The sequence below is a fragment of the Gigantopelta aegis genome, chromosome 10 (genome assembly GCF_016097555.1).
Source record: "Gigantopelta aegis isolate Gae_Host chromosome 10, Gae_host_genome, whole genome shotgun sequence".
NCBI lineage: Eukaryota > Metazoa > Mollusca > Gastropoda > Neomphalida > Peltospiridae > Gigantopelta > Gigantopelta aegis.
This window is the reverse complement of record NC_054708.1, coordinates 84,440,521-84,460,477: the sequence shown is the minus strand read 5'-3', so window position 1 is coordinate 84,460,477 and position 19,957 is coordinate 84,440,521. Positions and strand designations below refer to the sequence as shown.

Sequence of the window (19,957 nt, the reverse complement as noted above, 5' to 3'; positions counted from 1 at the left end):
CTCTACCATTGAGACTTATATCTGCACATGCATTTATAGATGTGTACTCACTGCACTTAATTTTTCATCCTTTTGATATTTGAACATATTATAGAAATATTTATTTCAGGCACTTTTGTTTCATTATATTCATTTCCCTGTCTGATAATGTATTTGATATCAGGGTTTCTGCCAGAGGGTACGAAGCCTAAAATTATGTACCCTGAAATCTTGTAAATTAATGGATACACTTTAAAATGTTTAGAATAATTATAGTAAGAGAACTGCTGTTTACAATTTGTCAAAGTACATGAAATGCAGTGTACAATTTTAAAAGATTTCAAACCCATAAACCACTTGGAAGGGGCACTTGTGGTCTGTTTTGTTTTTATTACATAACCTCAAATTATTTTCTGGCAGTAAGCCTGCATATATTATTTATTAAAAGTATGCTATTCTTGAAGATCATCAGTCATAATTCTTGATAATATTTTCTCTTTTACAGACATAAATGTTTATTATTATCATAATTAAATTTCATTAAGGCCTTCTTATTTACATTCTGCTTATTTAATAAATAAAAGCAATGGTTTACCAAGTCGAAACTTCACTAGTAAGGATTCACATTTTTTCTAATAGACTTTCTTGGTTTTGATACGTTAAATTATTAAATATATATACACTACGGATTACAACTGAAATACAATACAAATTAATTATGTTTTTAATTTTATTAGTTTATTATTTTAGTTTTATGAGTTAACATGGGTGGTCATTGTGGCTCCAGCAAATTCTTTAAAATATGTTTGTTAATAGCATCATTTCTATGTTAATAAATAATAATTAATCTCTTTCTATTCCTGAATTTTGTGCCACAATATAAATTGGTATTATTGTCATTATTATTATTATTATTATTATTATTTTAATGTAGTGAAAGAAATGTGAGTCAGCTATTTTGTTTATAAGCAGACTGGGTGCCCCAGCCAATTGTTGTACTTTGTAGGTATGGCATTTCATTGTGGAGAATCCTGGTTGACCTAATGATGCATGTATTTACTAATTATTGTTTTAACATGTATTTGTGTTTTTGTTTGCCTTTTTGTAACAAAATAATTATAAAATTTTGCTTTTTATATATATACATGTATATTTTATTCCTTTCAGCTATTAATACTTATTATTAGCTCCACAATTAATGTATTACAACTCACATAGCTGCATACATGTATGTTAGATTATCATTGGTTACAAGAAAATGGTGCAAAATTTAATAATAGTTATGGTTTCTTGCTTGCAGATTGTTTTTTTGTTTTTTTAAAACTTATTTGGCATGAAGTTACGGTAACAATTTTCAAATATATTTTGGTTTAAACATATTGACCATCATGTACATGTACATGTATGTGGTACTAGGTTTGGCCAACAGGTAAAGACTTAAATTAAAGCCTTTACCTACATTTTACAAATTAAAAGTTTACGCAAATACAGGTGTTTTGCAAACCATATTTTATAACAGATTTTAATGTGAGTTACAATATCTCTGAGGTATTAACCACCCGAAATCGGGTTGATATCTTGCTGAGGTATTAACCATCTTCAATGAGGTTGATATCTTGCTGATATGAACCATTCTGAAAGAGGTTGATATCTTGACAAGACATTAGTCTTTTTAATTGAGGTTGAATACCTCAACCATCCAGAAGTTGGTGCCTGTGTCAAGGTATATAACCATCCAGAGGTTGGTGCCTGTGACAAAGTATTAACCATCCAGAGGTTGGTGCCTGTGTCAAGGTATATAACCATCCAGAGGTTTGTGCCTGTGACAAAGTATTAACCATCCAGAGGTTGGTGCCTGTGTCAAGGTATATAACCATCCAGAGGTTTGTGCCTGTGACAAAGTATTAACCATCCAGAGGTTGGTGTCTGTGTGTTGTAGATGGCTGATGAAGACAAGGAGAACATGGTTCAAGTTCGTAGTCCGCCGGGAGTGTTCCGGGAGCCGTGGAGGAAGGAGGCGCTAAAGGAGAAACTGGAAGAGGAACAGGATTACCTCCGGGTGAGGACCATCGTGTGCTTCACTTTAATGTGTAACCTCCTCATGATGTGTGATCACCTCACAGATGATAATGTTATAGAATCTTTTGAATGCATTTCTATATGTTTAGATAGTAAAATAAATCTTCTGTTGTGTTACTCTGATGAGGTGTCGTGGGGTAAAGGCGCACATTTTAGTGGATCCATTCAGTTACTTCCACAGCATAGGTATCAGAAGCAAGGGTGTGTAGTGGATCCATTCAGTTACTTCCACAGCATAGGTATCAGAAGCAAGGGTGTGTAGTGGATCCATTCAGTTACTTCCACAGCATAGGTATCAGAAGCAAGGGTGTGTAGTGGATCCATTCAGTTACTTCCACAGCATAGGTATCAGAAGCAAGGGTGTGTAGTGGATCCATTCAGTTACTTCCACAGCATAGGTATCAGAAGCAAGGGTGTGTGCATGGCAGAGCCCAACTATGTGCCACAATTACCAATAGCTGGGATCCAATAACCAACGACTGATTAACATTCTCTTGTTGAACAAAGCAAACTGTTCTTCCTTTTCCATTTCTTTCTGTTTACCACTGCTTTTTGATATCTCTGTGTTGATGATGTGTTTGTGTTAATGATGTGTTTGTGTTGTTGATGATGTGTTTGTGTTGTTGATGATGTGTTTGTGTTGTTGATGTGTTTATGTTCTTGTAGTATCAGCTGCACCAGCAGATGTTGAGACACTCGGAAGCCATGGAAACCACTAGGCTACAGTCTGAGGGAACGATAGAGAGCTTAAAACGCAAACTGAACACTTTACAAGAGGTAAAACATAGCTACATAGACGAGTCATTTTACACTCTATGAGATCATATTATTCAGTATTGCATCATTATTTATTATGCATATTTTAGAGATTGTTACATAATTGACAATGTTGAGTAGTAGTTGTTAATCAATTTTCAAATTAATTAAGCATTGTTGCTAATACAAATTTAGAAAAGTAAGTTCTTTGACTACTCTAATCAGTAAAATAGTCGCATCAGTGATTCAGACTGGAAACAGCCTAGTTGGCCACCTGTGTCTAGTTAGTTTTATTGTTGGTTTGCGAACTGTACACAATTTGTTTCTGAAGCTTGTATTGGTTCTTCTAGTGAGTGTCAGGTAGCTCAGTCATTTAAGTACTCATCTGAAGTTGTAGATTATTCTCATTCCAACCACTGCTCTACAACTGCTATATCAATGTCTATGGAACATTCTATCTATCGACGTCTAGAAAGTCTACTGATTACATAATGTGCTGGGGTGTCATTAAACAGATGTTCCTTTCGTTTTCTTCAGGTTTTGTTTAACAGCAACGAATCAGCGGATATCCAAGCTATACGTCAAATGACAAATATTAGGTCACGGTCAAAGACACCACCAAAATCACTGATATATGTAAGTACCGACCTACAGACAGCTTTGTTAGTAACATAAAATACAAATCTGTGAGCTATTCATACTGAATAGGCCTTTATGACATATATAAAAGGATGTGATGTATGCTGTCCTGTTTATCAAGTAAACAGCATGTATAAGATCTGTGTCTATTATTAGTTGGAGACGTGTGTGGCAGCAGCCAGGTTTCTCTCCCATTTTTTATGATTTTAATAAAAGGTTAAATTGCAGACTTGAACTTTAGCAAAGGCTTCAAACATTTAATTATCTGCTGTTTGTATGGGCTAGACTTCACTGAAAGCACCAATGTGGATTTAAACGTTTAATTATCTGCTGTTTGTATGGGCGAGACTTCACTGAAAGCACCGATGTGGATTTAAACGTTTAATTATCTGCTGTACCAATGTGGATTGTTTGTATGGGCGAGACTTCACTGAAAGCACCAATGTGGATTTAAAAATGTTATTAGCAACAGAACCTGAGCCCATGCTTATAAAACTTTAGAGTCCAGACTCAATCTCAAACGACATGACACACATACAGTTTGTATGGTGTTGCCATGACGTTACTGTCTCACACTCTATTAGAGTCTCGAGTCCAGACTCTGAAAGTGTTATAAGCATCTGGCCAGGACAGAAGATTTTTGTTTTGATTGGATCCTTCAGTTTTGGTGTTTGTCTGATGATTTCTACATGGGATAATAATTGGGTGTACAGAATCAAACATTATTTATCTGTCGTATGATCTCTTCATCTTGACAGACTTCTCAATGTAATTTTATCTCCACTGTTTTATTTATTGGTTTTCAGTATTGCAGGCCTGGAAGAGATCTCAAAGTCTGTTTGAATGATGATTTCTCTTGGTACCAGAACTTCACTGGGTATACTAGATGAAACAGACTTGTTCTGTCACAGGAGCTCTTCGTGTTGACGGACCTCTCAGTGTAGTTTTATCTTTACTGATATTTTTTTAATTGTTTTTCAACATTGTAGGATCGGAAGAGATCGCCAAGTCCTCTGACCCGATCCACCAACAACTACTTGACAGGTCGGAGGTCACGATCAACATCATCTGACAGGTTGCCCAGTCCTATGTTTCCAGAAAGAGATTGTAAGCATTAATGTCTTATAACTTGGTTTAGGACCGTTACTGAGTTACCACAAGCACATAATTATTAATATTTTATATTCTGAGGGTTCAACCAGCCATTTGTTGCTAACGCTTAATCAGCTGGTTTTTACACTACACATTAAACCGAATAATATATACTACTCAAAAGAATTTAAGGGTCAGACGATATTTTCGACATTATTTTCTGAATGTCAATTATATTAGCTAGACCATAATGTCACGCATGGTATTGTTCCATTTTGACGAAAGTGGGTCTAAGCAACCCATAAATGAATTAAAATCCACTGTCATTGACACTGTCGACTAGTTCTAATGGCGAAAACATGCTTACATTTGCACGTAAATTAGGGCTAAAGCAAAAGGTCTGCTAAGTGCCCATAACTTGCTTTTTTACAAAGCGCTTCATTTGCACGCTTTGCACGTGTATTCCATGTTCCCAATGCTGAATTTCCGTATAATTGGAGCTTGCGTTCGTGTACGGTGCACACTCCAAATTCGACAATGGTACGACTTCAACTGACTATCGAAGATCGAGGAAGGGCTATTGCTTGGCTTCAGGATGGCAATACGCAAAGAAATGTTGCTCTGAGACTTGGTGTCAGTCAGTGTTGTTGGCCGACTGTGGCAACGGTACCAAGCAACGAATTCTGTTCGAAATAGTCCACGTTCGGGAAGACCCCGAAGCACTACAAATAGAGAGGACCGCTACATCACCAATATGGCTCTACGTCAACGCACAACCACTGCACGCCGATTACGTGACAATCTGCGGACTGCGACTGGAACTCCAGTGTCTGATCAAACAATACGCAATCATCGGAGAGCCAATAATTTACGCTGCCGTCGTCAGGCTGTTCGACCACCACTCCTACCACGTCACAGAACGGCCAGACGTCACTGGTGCACACTCATTTGCGGTGGCAACGTGTTCAGTAGGGTCGAGTGATGTTCACTGATGAGTCCAGGTTTAGTCTCCAGTTCAACGACGGTCGGGTTCGTGTCTACAGACGTCCTGGGGAGCGCTTCGCCGACGTTAACGTTAGACAACGTCACCGGTTCGGTGGTGGCAGCGTCATGGTGTGGGGCGGCATCTCTATCCACCACAGGACCCCCCTCTATGTGGTGGATGGCAATCTGAATGGAATCCGCTATCTGAATGAGATTATCCGGCCGTTGGTTCTCCCAGGCCTTCAGCAGATTGGCGGCGGGGCAGTTTTGCAGGATGACAATGCCAGATCCCACTGCGCCAGGGTGGTAACGGACTTTCTCAGACAACAAGGTATCGCCAGGATGGATTGGCCAGCATATTTGCCTGACTTGGCCCCAATAGAGAACGCCTGGGACGAATTAGGCAGGAGATTTCGGGATAACCATGCCCCTCCGGCCAACCTTCATGATCTGGGTCAACTTCTTATGGCAGAGTGGCAGGCCATTCCCCAAGAGTTCTTCAGACGTCTGATCAACAGCATGAGGCAACGATGTGTCGAGTGTATTCGCGCCAGGGGTGGATTCACACACTATTAAACGAATGTTCTAATGTGTAAAATCCATGTTTGACAACCTTCAACTTTGACAGCATGTCATGTGACTTTCTTGTATACAGTGACGTTTATTTGTGGGTTTTTGTAAATATGGAACAATAAATTAAATTTTTGGTGTAGTTTACATCATCAATCTAATACACTCTGAAACTTATTTGGTTATAAATTTTTGACCCTTAAATTCTTTTGAGTAGTATATATTTCAAATATAGTTTGCAAATATTTAGGCTAAACATAGGCCAGGTTTAAAACTTTTTTATTGGGTGGCAGAGAAAATTTAGTTATAAACCATCTTGATAGCGACATTTCTGAATTTAACATTTAAATGGGCAGGACGTAGCCCAGTGGTAAAGCGCTCGCTTGATGCACAATAAGTTTAGCATCGATCCCCATCAGTGGACCCATTGGGCTATTTCTCGTTCCAGCCAGTGCACCACGACTGGTTAACAAAGGCCGTGGTATGCAGTATCCTGTCTGTGGGATGGTGCATATAAAAGATCCCTTGCTGCTAATCGAAAAGAGTAGCCCATGAAGTGGGGACAGCGGGTTTCATCTCTATATATATCTGTGTGGTCCTTAACCATATGTCTGATGCCATATAGCCGTAAATAAAATGTGTCGAGTGCGTCGTTAAATAAAGCATTTCCTTCCTTCCTTAACAAAATGTTCTCCAAATGGTAGATTGTTTTCTACCCTTCTTTATGATCAATTCTGGGTGAGTCTTAACCTTCTGGATACTGCAGGCAACATATCTTGCCTGACGTCACATGAACCGACAGACTGTCTATCGCATACAGTGCATTCACTAATTCATATTTCCTACCGTTTTGCATGTGACTGATGGGGGAAATAATAAAACAACAGGAAATTAGTTTGATCGAGACTAAAAATGGATGCTTTACTGCGACATTTTTAGTTGAGAAGATGGTTTTCGGTGAGTATTTTCGTTTCCCAACAATGGCAGAATTTCAGTGGATCAATTTGTTTTCCATCCCAATACCTGATCACAGTTATGATATGTGATGTTCTGTACAGGAAAATGCATATGAAAGGTTCCTGTCTGCTATCTGGTAGAAGTATTCTATGTGGTGGCATCACGTTTCATCTCTCGCTCTTTGAACCAAGTATTGAAATAACCCTGTTAGACACCAAATAGCCATAGTTAAAAATGTGCTGAGTGTTGTTATTCGTTCCTTTTTTTCTGTCATCATGACATTTTTTAACTTTGTTTTGTTTCAGTCATATGAGATCTGCATCAGTAATCAGTATTGCAATATCTCCATGCCTTTGTCTGTGTGTCCAACAGTCAACATCTGTCCAGTGACTGACTGCGGATTGTATCGCCATGGTTACAGTATATCATTAGTGTTGGACCCCATGTCTCACTGACAGCTAAAATTTAACAAACATTACAAATATTAAAGACAGTTGACGTTTCTCTTTAAATTCTCATATTTTCTCAGCCATTTCAAATGACTCATATGTCAAGTGTATTAGTGGGAAATATTCATTTATTAACCATTTTATGATGAATCTCAGAACATTTTCCTGATTCACATCATAGTACATGAAAATGGAAGATTTGAGTTTTTTTGTAGACTGGTTCTTTTATAGGTATTACTTTAAACTTATTTATTTTTGTAGTTTGTTACTTTTATTCCTACTTTTCCTTAAATTGGGGATTTGTTACATAGACCTGTAATCTGACTACTGTTTTACTTCTTCACATTATAACGGCTGTAGACTGGTACTCTTATGGTTATTTTAGACTGGTAATCTTGCCAATATTGGGATTTCAGTCATATCAATTTTAATTCATCATACAGTGTGAAACATTACCATAGGCTGTGATATTTATTGTTATATATTGTTTACAATCATTTTGATTATTTATTGTAACAAACTGTTTATATTGATTTACTGTGATGTTCATAATTCCATATTGTTACTTTTTTAAAATGTGAAAACAAAAACTGTTTTTTTTTATTTTTTTATCAACTTTATGTTGACCGATTCCAAAGAATTCCTTTTATTAAAACTGATGATCACTTTTTTGTCAATGTTAAAGTTAATTCTTGCATGTGTGTGCGAACTCAGATATTCCTACTGTTGTTAATAGTGATGATATATTATGGGCATAATATATTCTTGCTTTCGTGTAATTTCATTGGAGCTTAATTACTGGGGCCCCGATTATTATTTGTTTAGTTGAAGATATTTAAAAAACAGCATGTAAAGTACTTTTGATGATCTCTTCTAAGGGTTTGAATAATAAAAATACACGTTAGACTGCAGGGTAAACAATATATTACCTTTTTTTCACAAAAGAAGGATTTTACCTCTCCCCTCTCCCCACTTCCATTTGGGATCTTCCATTGACCTACATGTAAACATGTAGTTATCTGCCCTTCTTACAACATATATTTTATAGTTTGTGGCCTTTATACAGTCTGATAAGTGGCCTTTTATTCAGATTAATTTTTACAGCTTTTTACAGCAAAAGTTAAGTGACCTTATGTATACAGGTGTAAGTGTTGCTTTGCATAGGGTTTGATGGGATTGTTTTTCAATGTCATTTTATGCTACATAGTAATTGATAATTTTGAAAGATTAAAGTTTGTATGTTGTTCAGTTGTATTGGACTGGTAAAATTGTCTTCCATTGAGAAAGAAACAAGAACATCATATTTCTAATACATATCAGGGGTGGCGCAGACCACTTTTGAAATAGGTATCCTATGGCCGTTCCACTTTTTTTTTTGTTAGTTATATTTATGGTATCTGTGAAAATGTCCTTCAGAGATGAATTATAAAGGAGTCTGGCAACCTCAAGCTGTACCACTATTTTTTACACTGTGTCATCCCTGCATATTCATGGTTAGTCCTATATAAATCATGGGAATTGTGTACGATTGTGTGCTAGTGTTATAGGACAATAAACAAGCACCCATTAGAGACCATTATCTTACGAGTAGTTGGTTTCAAATGTAATAAAAATCTCCAGGGGGAATGAGTGTTTTATTCTAATGTTAGTTCTAAACCTTGAAAAAGTAGTTAAATGTATAAACACTAAACCAAAAAACTAACATTATGTTGAAAGTGTGTATGTTAATGATGTAGATGCAAATGATGTCTCATATTGTGGTTACTTGGAACATTTAAGTCATGACCATATCTTGGAGACAAAATTGGGTGATCTCTTAACAAGTTGTGTAAGCAATTTTAGTTAAGTGTTTGAAACAGCTTGACAACTGATCTTCAGCACTAACTGAGTACAGTGTAGTGTTATATTTCAAAGTTAGCTTGACAACTGATCTTCAGCACTAACTGTGAGTACAGTGTAGTGTTACATTTCAAAGTTAGCTTGACAACTGATCTTCAGCACTAACTGTGAGTACAGTGTAGTGTTACGTTTCAAAGTTAGCTTGACAACTGATCTTCAGCACTAACTGTGTGTACAGTGTAGTGTTACGTTTCAAAGTTAGCTTGAACTGATCTTCAGCACTAACTGTGAGTACAGTGTAGTGTTATATTTCAAAGTTAGTGCTTCATTTACTTCACTCGTCAGAATAATTTCGTCTCACTTTTTCTTTCTTTTTTGAGTCATTTGTTAGTGTGAATAACGTTTTCTGTATTATGTTGTGATCTCAGCAGTGTGATGATATACTGGTGATCACAGCAAAATCTTTGCGATGGTCAAACACTGTTATAGTATGGTTTATTTAATTTCCTCCCAATAGCCGATTTATTTTTCATACTGGAGTGTCGTTCAACATCTATTCTTAATTTCGGAAACTTCCATCTTAATTCCTCTGTATATTAAAGATGGGTTTTGTTGTTAATTCAGTTTAGAGGATAGTACATTATGCATGTATCTTAAAGCGTCATCAGTATTCTCCACACTCATTTCCACCCCAACAAACTTATTTTTTTGTTATTATCAACATAAATTTACTTCTTCATTGTGGTTACCAAGCGACTTCACTTCTAAAAATAGCAGTCATGTGGATCCTTCAATGTACTATTTTTCATAGAATTTACTGACAGAAATTAGGTTGAAATGCATGCAAAAGTGAATGTGTTGTGCAACTTAAAACTGTTTAAATTGACAAATTAAAACTACAGTAACTATTCTATTTGTCATATGTGTGGAAATAGTTATTTACTTTTTCTTGACACAGGCAACTGTGGCTTACAATTAAACATTCCATCATGAACGAGTTGTGATATTTACTTAATTTATATTATTACCTAATTAGCATAAATTATCAGATTCATTTAACTTGTATTCAAAGTAATATTTTTTTAGGATACAATTAATTTTCTTATATTAAGTATGAATAATAGTCACTGTACAATTTAAAAATGAACTGTGTTTTTTGTTATTGTGCATTTACTGTATAGTTATGCATAGAATAAAATGAATAGTAAAATACATTTTATTGTTGTTTTTTTCATTGTATATCTAATATGATGTTAGCCCATTGGTGATCGCTAATTATGGTGAAAAGTGAACTTTATTTTGGCCATAATGACGTATAAATTATTTAGCTAAAATGATAACAAAAGGTTAAAATGAAGCAATATTTATTTTGTTTTCTTACTTTTGCAGCCATGTATTGTTTTTATCACTCTTGGTTTCCTACACTTAGAGGCCAGTAGATTCAAAAGAATGTTAAAATAAAAACATGTATATAAAAATGCATCTCTTGATAGGTAGAGCACATTCCTCAGGTTCTTGGGTCATAGGATCAAACCCCCTCGACGGATACATTATCCGATTGGGTGTTCTCCTGTCCCAACTAGTATTGATTGATATATCAAAGACCATGATATGTGCTGTCCTGTGGGAAAGTACATATAAAAGATAACTTGCTACCAGTGGACAAATGTAGCGGGTTTCCTTTGAAGACTATGTGTCAGAATTACCAAATGTTTGACATCCAATAGCTGATGATTGATTAATCAGTGTGCTCTAGTGGAGTCGTTAAACAAAACAAACTTTACTTTACACTTTGATTATACAAACAGAATAAACCCGTAGAAAATGAGAAGTGCTTATCTGAATGCTGGTTATATTTTTTCATTTCTGCTTTTGTGTGGGCGGTATTTGACCACCGATGTTGAATTTAAAACGAGTGTTATAACCCATAAATATGACTGTTAAATATTCTTTTCTCTTGTTGAATTCAATGAATAAATATAACAACAACGGTTGAAGATGGTTAGATGTAATTCACCTCCACCATGGGTACAAAATGAAGTTATAACAGGTTACAAATGTGAGGTAAATCTTGCGATGAGCAGTTTATTTAAGATGAATGGTCTGACGTGCATTGCCACGTATTGTTCTCCTTATTCAGTAACAGCATGCGTTTATACATCTTCATAAATCAAGGCTAATATTCGTTCCTCGTATTCAGCCTTGATACATGTAGTCAAGATTACTGATATCCACTACTAGCGCCCTCTATTGGAAGAACATTTGTAACATCGATTATGTCCCTTACACGATGACATCGCTGACCAATCACAGCATCGGTAACATGTAACAATCTTGAAAGCAATATCAAAAATTAACCGCCGGATGCTGACGCTGCCATCTTTGTTTACAATAACAAGGGAATCTATAAGGAGCGTTGCGATTCGTTGCAATCAGATCTCATCGCATCCAATGAAATTTAAGCATTTTGTGGCACGATTTCTTGGCGACATGTATCAAGGCTGAATACGAGGAATGAATATTAGCCTTGATTTAAGAAGATGGCGTTTATACAGCCATTAACAAAACTGGTGCTGCCATAGGAACAGTAATACACTCTGAGCTCTTATGCTTTGTCAGCTGGTGGTAATATAGCATCTGCTCTGGGTTCTGATCATGAAGTGTAAGGGGTAGCAGATGACACCACTCTGTTATTAAAGGTTTGTTTGGAGTAGTGGCTGGGTAATTTTCTTCCCATGCTGGTTCCGGTTCAGTTTCGCGTCTTGCCTTGACACGGTGGTTGGGTACTGTATGTACTTTTCATTCATCTCCAGTATTGGCGTAGCGACATGTGCATCCGATGTGGTACACCGTTGATTCAATTTGTAGGCTGCATTCCGCCTACTAGTTCCAAAGAAAATTAATAACTTAGCAGGTGACACATTTATAGATATTAAACAAGCTTCCATTTTATATCATGTTTATGTCCTGAGTGAAATAATTTTCAATTGTAACGAGCATTCATGACTGATAATGAAAATTATTTAATGAGGGACATAAAATAATATAAAATGGTAGCCAGTTTAATATCATATTTATTACCCATTAGTACATAATGACAGTATATCTGTATTCTTATTGGTCAAAAACCAGTCACATGACCTGTAAATAGTGAGAGACTTAACCAATCAAAATAAAGATTAGACAAAATTCTATCCAATTAATGAGTTAGGTAACGTAATGCAACGTCAGCTGCTAATTCTAATGTAAACAACCACAAACTTGTGACAAAACGCTTTGCTGTCCTTCAACACAAAAATAACATCTTTTAATTCTGCAAATATGACAAAGACAAGGTCAGTAATCGTCAAATTGTGTATGGAATATCTCGCAGATTTTGAAACGTACATGATGCATCAAAATGCAGTTGGAATCGGCACTCAGGATTTTATGTTAAATAAAAAATGCATTTGGAGGTAATCGGTAACTTCAGTTTTAAATGTATGATCAGATTTATCATATTTTTTCTTTATTTTGTTATTAATATGACTTTAACACTCTTGCTGGGCATAGTGTCGCTAATTTAATTTTTGTCTTGGTAATGTTTCAACTGTTTATTTCCGCATTCCTCTGCTTGTCATACGATGACATAGGATTATGTGATGCCATTAAATCTCATCAGTTAGAACGCATTTTGCGGGAAATTATAAGAATTAGTGTGATTCGATTAAGATAAATAAATCAATAATTTACGAGTTCGTGTATTTTATTAAATATAATAAAACAATTATTGACCTTATTTCGGGCAATATCAGGTTTTATGGACCGAAGAAATTGATATTGACCGTGGCTGTTCTAAGAGTGCCGATTCAAACTGCATTTTGATTATACATCTGCGAGACCTTGTCTTTGTCGTATTTGCGGAATGAAACTCGGTATGAATAAAGATATTATCTTTTTGTTGAAGGACAGCAAAGCGTTTTGTCACAAGTTTGTGGTTGTTTACATTAGAATTAGCAGTTGACATTGCATTACATTACTTACTCATTAATTGGATAGAATTTTGCCTCATCTTTATTTTCATTGGTTAAATGTCCCAGGGCAATATCACTTTTGATGGGACCAGTGGGACTGTCTCAGGGCAATATCACTATTTACGGAAGGTCATGTCACATGTGACTGGTTTTTCACCAATAAGAATACAGATATATTTTCATTAGGTAATAACCGTATGACGAATGGGCCGAATTTACAAAGCCTGTCTTTCTTAAACGCAGGTGTTTAAGCATTATAACTATATGTACATAAAGACCTCTTGTAAACCCACCTCAGTTAAACACCTGTTGTACATTTAAACACGTGTAGTAAACTCACATCACTTAAAGACTTAAACATCTGTAGCATGCTAACCTCACTTAAACATAGTAAATTCAACTGACATAGTAAATTCAACTGACTTAAACATAGTAAAGTCATCTAACATAAACGTAGTAAATTCACCTGACTTAAGATATAGTAAAGTCAACTATAATGTAAACGTAGTAAAGTCAACTATAATGTAAACATAGTAAAGTCAGCTATAATGTAAACATAGTAAAGTCAGCTATAATGTAAACGTAGTAAAGTCAACTATAATGTAAACGTAGTAAAGTCAACTATAATGTAAACGTAGTAAAGTCAACTATAATGTAAACGTAAATTCACCTGACTTAAGATATAGTAAAGTCAACAATAATGTAAACGTAGTAAAGTCAACTATAATGTAAACGTAGTAAAGTCAACTATAATGTAAATGTAGTAAAGTCAACTATAATGTAAACATAGTAAAGCCAATTATAATGTAAACATAGTAAAGCCAACTATAATGTAAACAGTAAAGCCAACTATAATGTAAACATAGTAAAGCCAATTATAATGTAAACATAGTAAAGCCAACTATAATGTAAACAGTAAAGCCAACTATAATGTAAACATAGTAAAGTCAACTATAATGTAAACAGTAAAGCCAACTATAATGTAAACATAGTAAAGCCAATTATAATGTAAACATAGTAAAGCCAACTATAATGTAAACAGTAAAGCCAACTATAATGTAAACATAGTAAAGCCAACTATAATGTAAACAGTAAAGCCAACTATAATGTAAACATAGTAAAGTCAACTATAATGTAAACGTAGTAAAGTCAACTATAATGTAAACGTAAATTCACCTGACTTAAGATATAGTAAAGTCAACAATAATGTAAACGTAGTAAAGTCAACTATAATGTAAACGTAGTAAAGTCAACTATAATGTAAATGTAGTAAAGTCAACTATAATGTAAACATAGTAAAGCCAATTATAATGTAAACATAGTAAAGCCAACTATAATGTAAACAGTAAAGCCAACTATAATGTAAACATAGTAAAGTCACCTGACTTATACATAGTGTGTCACCTAATGTAAACGTAACTTAAATGTAGTGGACTTACCCGAATCTTCTAACAAGAATCACAATGATGATGACGATGACAGTTCCTAACACAACAATCACAGAAAGTGATATGGCAACGGCATGTTTAGCTATTTAAAAAAAGAAATAATAATAATATTCCAAACCCAACAAACATTTTTTCTAGACACATTTTTTGTTTATGTAACTATCAAATATACTCTTCAAAAGAAGAAACGCAAAACCACATTGTCGTAACATTTGGAGAATTGATTTCATTATTGAATGGTGAGTCCGATAATTACCAAATGTTGCAGGATTGTTCACAATTCACTCTAGTCCATTGTGAGTAAATGATAGGACACACCACCAAGGTCAAGGTCATCTGGAGTCAATACCGGGTGTGGCCTCCGCGTGTGTTGACAACTGCCTGGCACCGCCTGCCCATTGAAGCAACCAGAGTACGGATGACGTCCCGGGGGATGGTGGCCCACTCGGCCTGCAAGGCTGCTGCCAGCTCGGGCAGGGTCTGGGGCTGTGGTTGTCGCTGTTGGAGGCGTCGGTCCAACTCGTCCCATAGATGCTCAATTTGGTTCAAATCCGATGATATCGATGGCCAAGGAAGGACATTAATGTTGTTGTTCTGTAGGAAAGCCGTTGTGAGACGTGCTGTGTGAGGCCTGGCGTTGTCATGTTGGAACACTGCGTTGGCGTTGGCCATAACTGGAACGATGTGTGGCCGGAGGATCTGGTCTATGTAGCCCTGTGCATTCAGGTTGCCCTGCACGTGGACCAGGTCAGTTCTGCCAGTGTGTGAGATGGCTGCCCACACCATGACACTACCCCCGCCGAATCTGTCCACTTCCTGCACGCAGTTTGCCGCATAACGTTCACCACGACGCCTATACACGCGACATCTTCCATCATGACGTCGGAGCAGAAATCGGGACTCGTCACTGAACCACACCTGTCTCCATCGCAGTTGAGGCCATTGTTGATGAATCTGGCACCACTGCAGTCGGAGTCGACGGTGTTGTGGTGTTAAGATGACACCTCGAACTGGACGTCTGGCACGAATTCCTACCTCACGTAGGCGGTTCCGTACGGTCTGGTCGGATATCCTGCGCAAACCTGGTATTGCTGCGGCTGTGGAGGTGGCAGTAGTCAATCGTTCCCGAAGGTGGCGTACCCGGATGTAGCGGTCCTGCCCGGGGGTAGTGACCCGTGGTCGACCGGATCTAGGGAGGTCACGTGTTGATCCATGTTGCTGGTAACGATCCCACAGTCTGGAGATGGTGCTTGGGAACACATGGAATGCCCTGGCAACGGCCGTTCTGGATTCGCCTGCGTCTAGTCGGCCGATGGCATTGTTTCTCTGCGGTTCACTGAGACGTGGCATGTCCTGGATTGTCAACTGTCGGCCAGATACAGAGGCCAGGCAAGCGAACACCCTGCACTTTTATACTGTCGGTGTTCATGTTGCACGTGCAGACAACGCACGTGCAGTGGTGACATGGTTTGCATGTGGCTGCGTTTTTGCGAATATTCACATTTTGGAACTTTATTGTACAGTAGCTGCGTTTTATCGAATGTAACCGTGGGAATGTGTTTGGGACATGCAATGACCTTATATTCACAAAGCATGAACCGGTAGGAAACATAAAATCGGAGTTATAACCCATTTGTACCCTTTTGCGTTTCTTTTTTTGAAGAGTATATATTAGCTAAATTACTCAATTATACATCTAGTTATCTGTGAAATTGGTTCGGTTTCTTATTACAGGTTCTTGAATAAAATAAACACTGACAACTGTAAACTGTGTTTTTATATTTACGTTATTTGAAACGTGTGCATTCACTTAATATAATGCCTTTTCATTACATATTCCAAGTATTTGATATTATGTTATAATAAAATTTATACAAATATAAACAGTAATGATTAGAATTTCAAAACAAACTGTGTGCTTTTTTTTTTTAATTTGATCTACTCACTTGATAGTTGCTCAACTGAAAAAGAAAGCAAAATAAATTATTGTCATTTTTTTTTTAAATACCCACAATGTATAAATAAGAATGTGAAATTATTAATTAATTAATTAAATTAATTATACTTATTGTAATGTTGTTATATTGCTGCTAATCGAAAAGAGTAGCCCACGAAGTGGCGACAGCGGGTTTCCTCTCTCAATATCTAAGTGGTCCTTAACCATATGTCCGATGCCATATAACCGTAAATAAAATGTGTTGAGTGCGTCGTTAAATGAAACATTTCCTTATTTCCCAAATAATTTCATGAAAAAAATTATGAATATGGTAAAAAGAAAAAGAAAAAAAAAGAAACATAATTTCCTGCATATGAATTATTGGTTAGTTACAAAAGATCTACATGTATATTAACCAATAGACTGAGGGATTAACATCAGTTACAAAACTATATAGGAGTGGAGGTGGTAGTTTTCGCATATATACATGTATATACTACTCAAAAGAATTTAAGGGTCAAAAATTTATAACCAAATAAGTTTCAGAGTGTATTAGATTGATGATGTAAACTACACCAAATTTTTTATTTATTGTTCCATATTTACAAAAACACACAAATAAACGTCACTGTATACAAGAAAGTCACATGACATGCTGTCAAAGTTGAAGGTTGTCAAACATAGATTTTACACATTAGAACATTCGTTTAATAGTGTGTGAATCCACCCCTGGCGCGAATACACTCGACACATCGTTGCCTCATGCTGTTGATCAGACGTCTGAAGAACTCTTGGGGAATGGCCTGCCACTCTGCCATAAGAAGTTGACCCAGATCATGAAGGTTGGCCGGAGGGGCATGGTTATCCCGAACTCTCCTGCCTAATTCGTCCCAGGCGTGCTCTACTGGGGCCAAGTCAGGCGAATATGCTGGCCAATCCATCCTGGCGATACCTTGTTGTCTGAGAAAGTCCGTTACCACCCTGGCGCGGTGGGATCTGGCATTGTCATCCTGCAGAACTGCCCCGCCGCCAATCTGCTGAAGGCCTGGGAGAACCAACGGCCGGATAATCTCATTCAGATAGCGGATTCCATTCAGATTGCCATCCACCACATAGAGGGGGGTCCTGTGGTGGATAGAGATGCCGCCCCACACCATGACGCTGCCACCACCGAACCGGTGACGTTGTCTAACGTTAACGTCAGCGAAGCGCTCCCCAGGACGTCTGTAGACACGAACCCGACCGTCGTTGAACTGGAGACTAAACCTGGACTCATCAGTGAACATCACTCGACCCCACTGAACACGTTGCCACCGCAGATGAAGCGTGCACCAGTGACGTCTGGCCGTTCTGTGACGTGGTAGGAGTGGTGGTCGAACAGCCTGGCGACGGCAGCGTAGATTATTGGCTCTCAGACGATTGCGTATGGTTTGATCAGACACTGGAGTTCCAGTCGCAGTCCGCAGATTGTCACGTAATCGGCGTGCAGTGGTTGTGCGTTGACGTAGAGCCATATTGGTGATGTAGTGGTCCTCTCTATTTGTAGTGCTTCGGGGTCTTCCCGAACGTGGACGATTTCGAACAGAATTCGTTGCTTGGTACCGTTGCCACAGTCGGCCAACGACACTCTGACTGACACCAAGTCTCAGAGCAACATTTATTTGCGTATTGCCATTCTGAAGTCAAGCAATAGCCCTTCCTCGATCTTCGATAGTCAGTTGAAGTCGTACCATTGTCGAATTTGGAGTGTGCACCGTACACGAACGCAAGCTCCAATTATACGGAAATTCAGACTTGGGAACATGGAATACACGTGCAAAGCGTGCAAATGAAGCGCTTTGTGAAAAAGCAAGTTATGGGCACTTAGCAGACCTTTCGCTTTTGCCCTAATTTACGTGCAAATGTAAGCATGTTTTCGCCATTAGAACTAGTCGACAGTGTCAATGACAGTGGATTTTAATTCATTTATGGGTTGCTTAGACCCACTTTCGTCAAAATGGAACAATACCATGCGTGACATTATGGTCTAGCTAATATAATTGACATTCAGAAAATAATGTCGAAAATATCGTCTGACCCTTAAATTCCTTTGAGTAGTATATATTATTCTGACATGCGAATTACATGTTTCTATATATACCCTGAAATGCATCTTGTACAAAGTCAACTCTAAATATAATCACAGTTTTCTCTGTTCTGATTCAGTTGTTAGATTTTTCGTTAAATGGTAATGTCAGTGATGGCATAATTTAATAAATGTAAACCTGAACAATCGGACACATCCCTGGAACCCACGCCATCTGTTGTCCATCCGTCTGGACACTGGTCACACGCCGTCTGTCCAGGCTTGTCTTGATAAGTGCCATATCCACACAGCATGCACAGGTCAGAAGATAAGAATGAGCCGTGACCACACGGGACTGAAAACAAACACATCGCCTCACCATCTATAATATTTCTTAATGTAAAATAAAGCTACAAGTTTATTAAATGAACTGAACTGAACTGAATGTTTAACAACACCCGAGAATGAAAACACAACCCAAAGAAACTGGCTATTGGGTGTCAAGTAAAGATAAACGACCATTAACACAAATGTTTTAAACTTTATCAACAAAACACAGCTTAAACAACCGTGAATGAGTCATATTCAAGAAAGACACAACAAAACAAATTGGAACGCAACATAATACAAATGTTATGGTCCAATCATAGAGACAGTGTATGAAACTCTGGTAAAGAAACCAATATTACACTGAACTATCAACACAAAATGAAACACAATTGTTATTATAGATGCTTAATACAGAAGAACTAATTCAAAACTTGTTAAATGATACAGAAGAATGTGTACTGTATTTGTCATTCTCAAGGATAACCACAAGCGAGTTGTCATCCAAGCACCAACTAAACAAACAGCACTTGTCAAGCGACGATGCCATCACCAGGTGTGGATCCAGGGATTTGTGAAGGGCTGGTGCTGGGCTGGTGCTGGGGGTAGTGCTGGGGCTGGTGCTGGGGGTAGTGCTGGGCTGGTGCTGGGGGTGGTGTTGGGGGTGGTGCTGGGGGTAGTGCTGGGGGTGGTGCTGGGCTGGTGCTGGGGGTGGTGCTGGGCTGGTGCTGGGGGTGGTGCTGGGCTGGTGCTGGGGTTGGTGCTGGTGCTGGGGGTGGTGCTGGTGCTGGGGTGGTGCTGAGCTGGTGCTGGGGGTAGTGCTG

General features: G+C 37.6%; 2 protein-coding genes across 2 annotated transcripts in view; one reads left to right on the top strand and one right to left on the bottom strand.

Annotated features, from left to right (window-relative positions):
* LOC121383875 (centriolin-like) overlaps positions 1 to 7,500 on the top strand; it is a 154,603-nt gene extending 147,103 nt beyond the window's left edge. Inside the window, exons 45-49 of the mRNA XM_041513972.1 lie at positions 1,919 to 2,038; positions 2,725 to 2,835; positions 3,352 to 3,450; positions 4,443 to 4,560; positions 7,362 to 7,500. Coding sequence (XP_041369906.1) covers positions 1,919 to 2,038; positions 2,725 to 2,835; positions 3,352 to 3,450; positions 4,443 to 4,560; positions 7,362 to 7,369 — 456 coding nt within the window. The 3' untranslated portion in view covers positions 7,370 to 7,500. The remainder of the gene's footprint in view (positions 1 to 1,918; positions 2,039 to 2,724; positions 2,836 to 3,351; positions 3,451 to 4,442; positions 4,561 to 7,361) is intronic.
* A 4,322-nt stretch (positions 7,501 to 11,822) lies between these two features.
* The window catches only part of LOC121383874 (sushi, von Willebrand factor type A, EGF and pentraxin domain-containing protein 1-like), a 57,316-nt gene continuing 49,181 nt past the window's right edge, over positions 11,823 to 19,957 (bottom strand). The window contains exons 18-21 of the mRNA XM_041513971.1: positions 19,006 to 19,161; positions 16,752 to 16,766; positions 14,797 to 14,887; positions 11,823 to 12,224 (exon numbers count right to left, since the gene is read on the bottom strand). Coding sequence (XP_041369905.1) covers positions 12,038 to 12,224; positions 14,797 to 14,887; positions 16,752 to 16,766; positions 19,006 to 19,161 — 449 coding nt within the window. The 3' untranslated portion in view covers positions 11,823 to 12,037. The remainder of the gene's footprint in view (positions 12,225 to 14,796; positions 14,888 to 16,751; positions 16,767 to 19,005; positions 19,162 to 19,957) is intronic.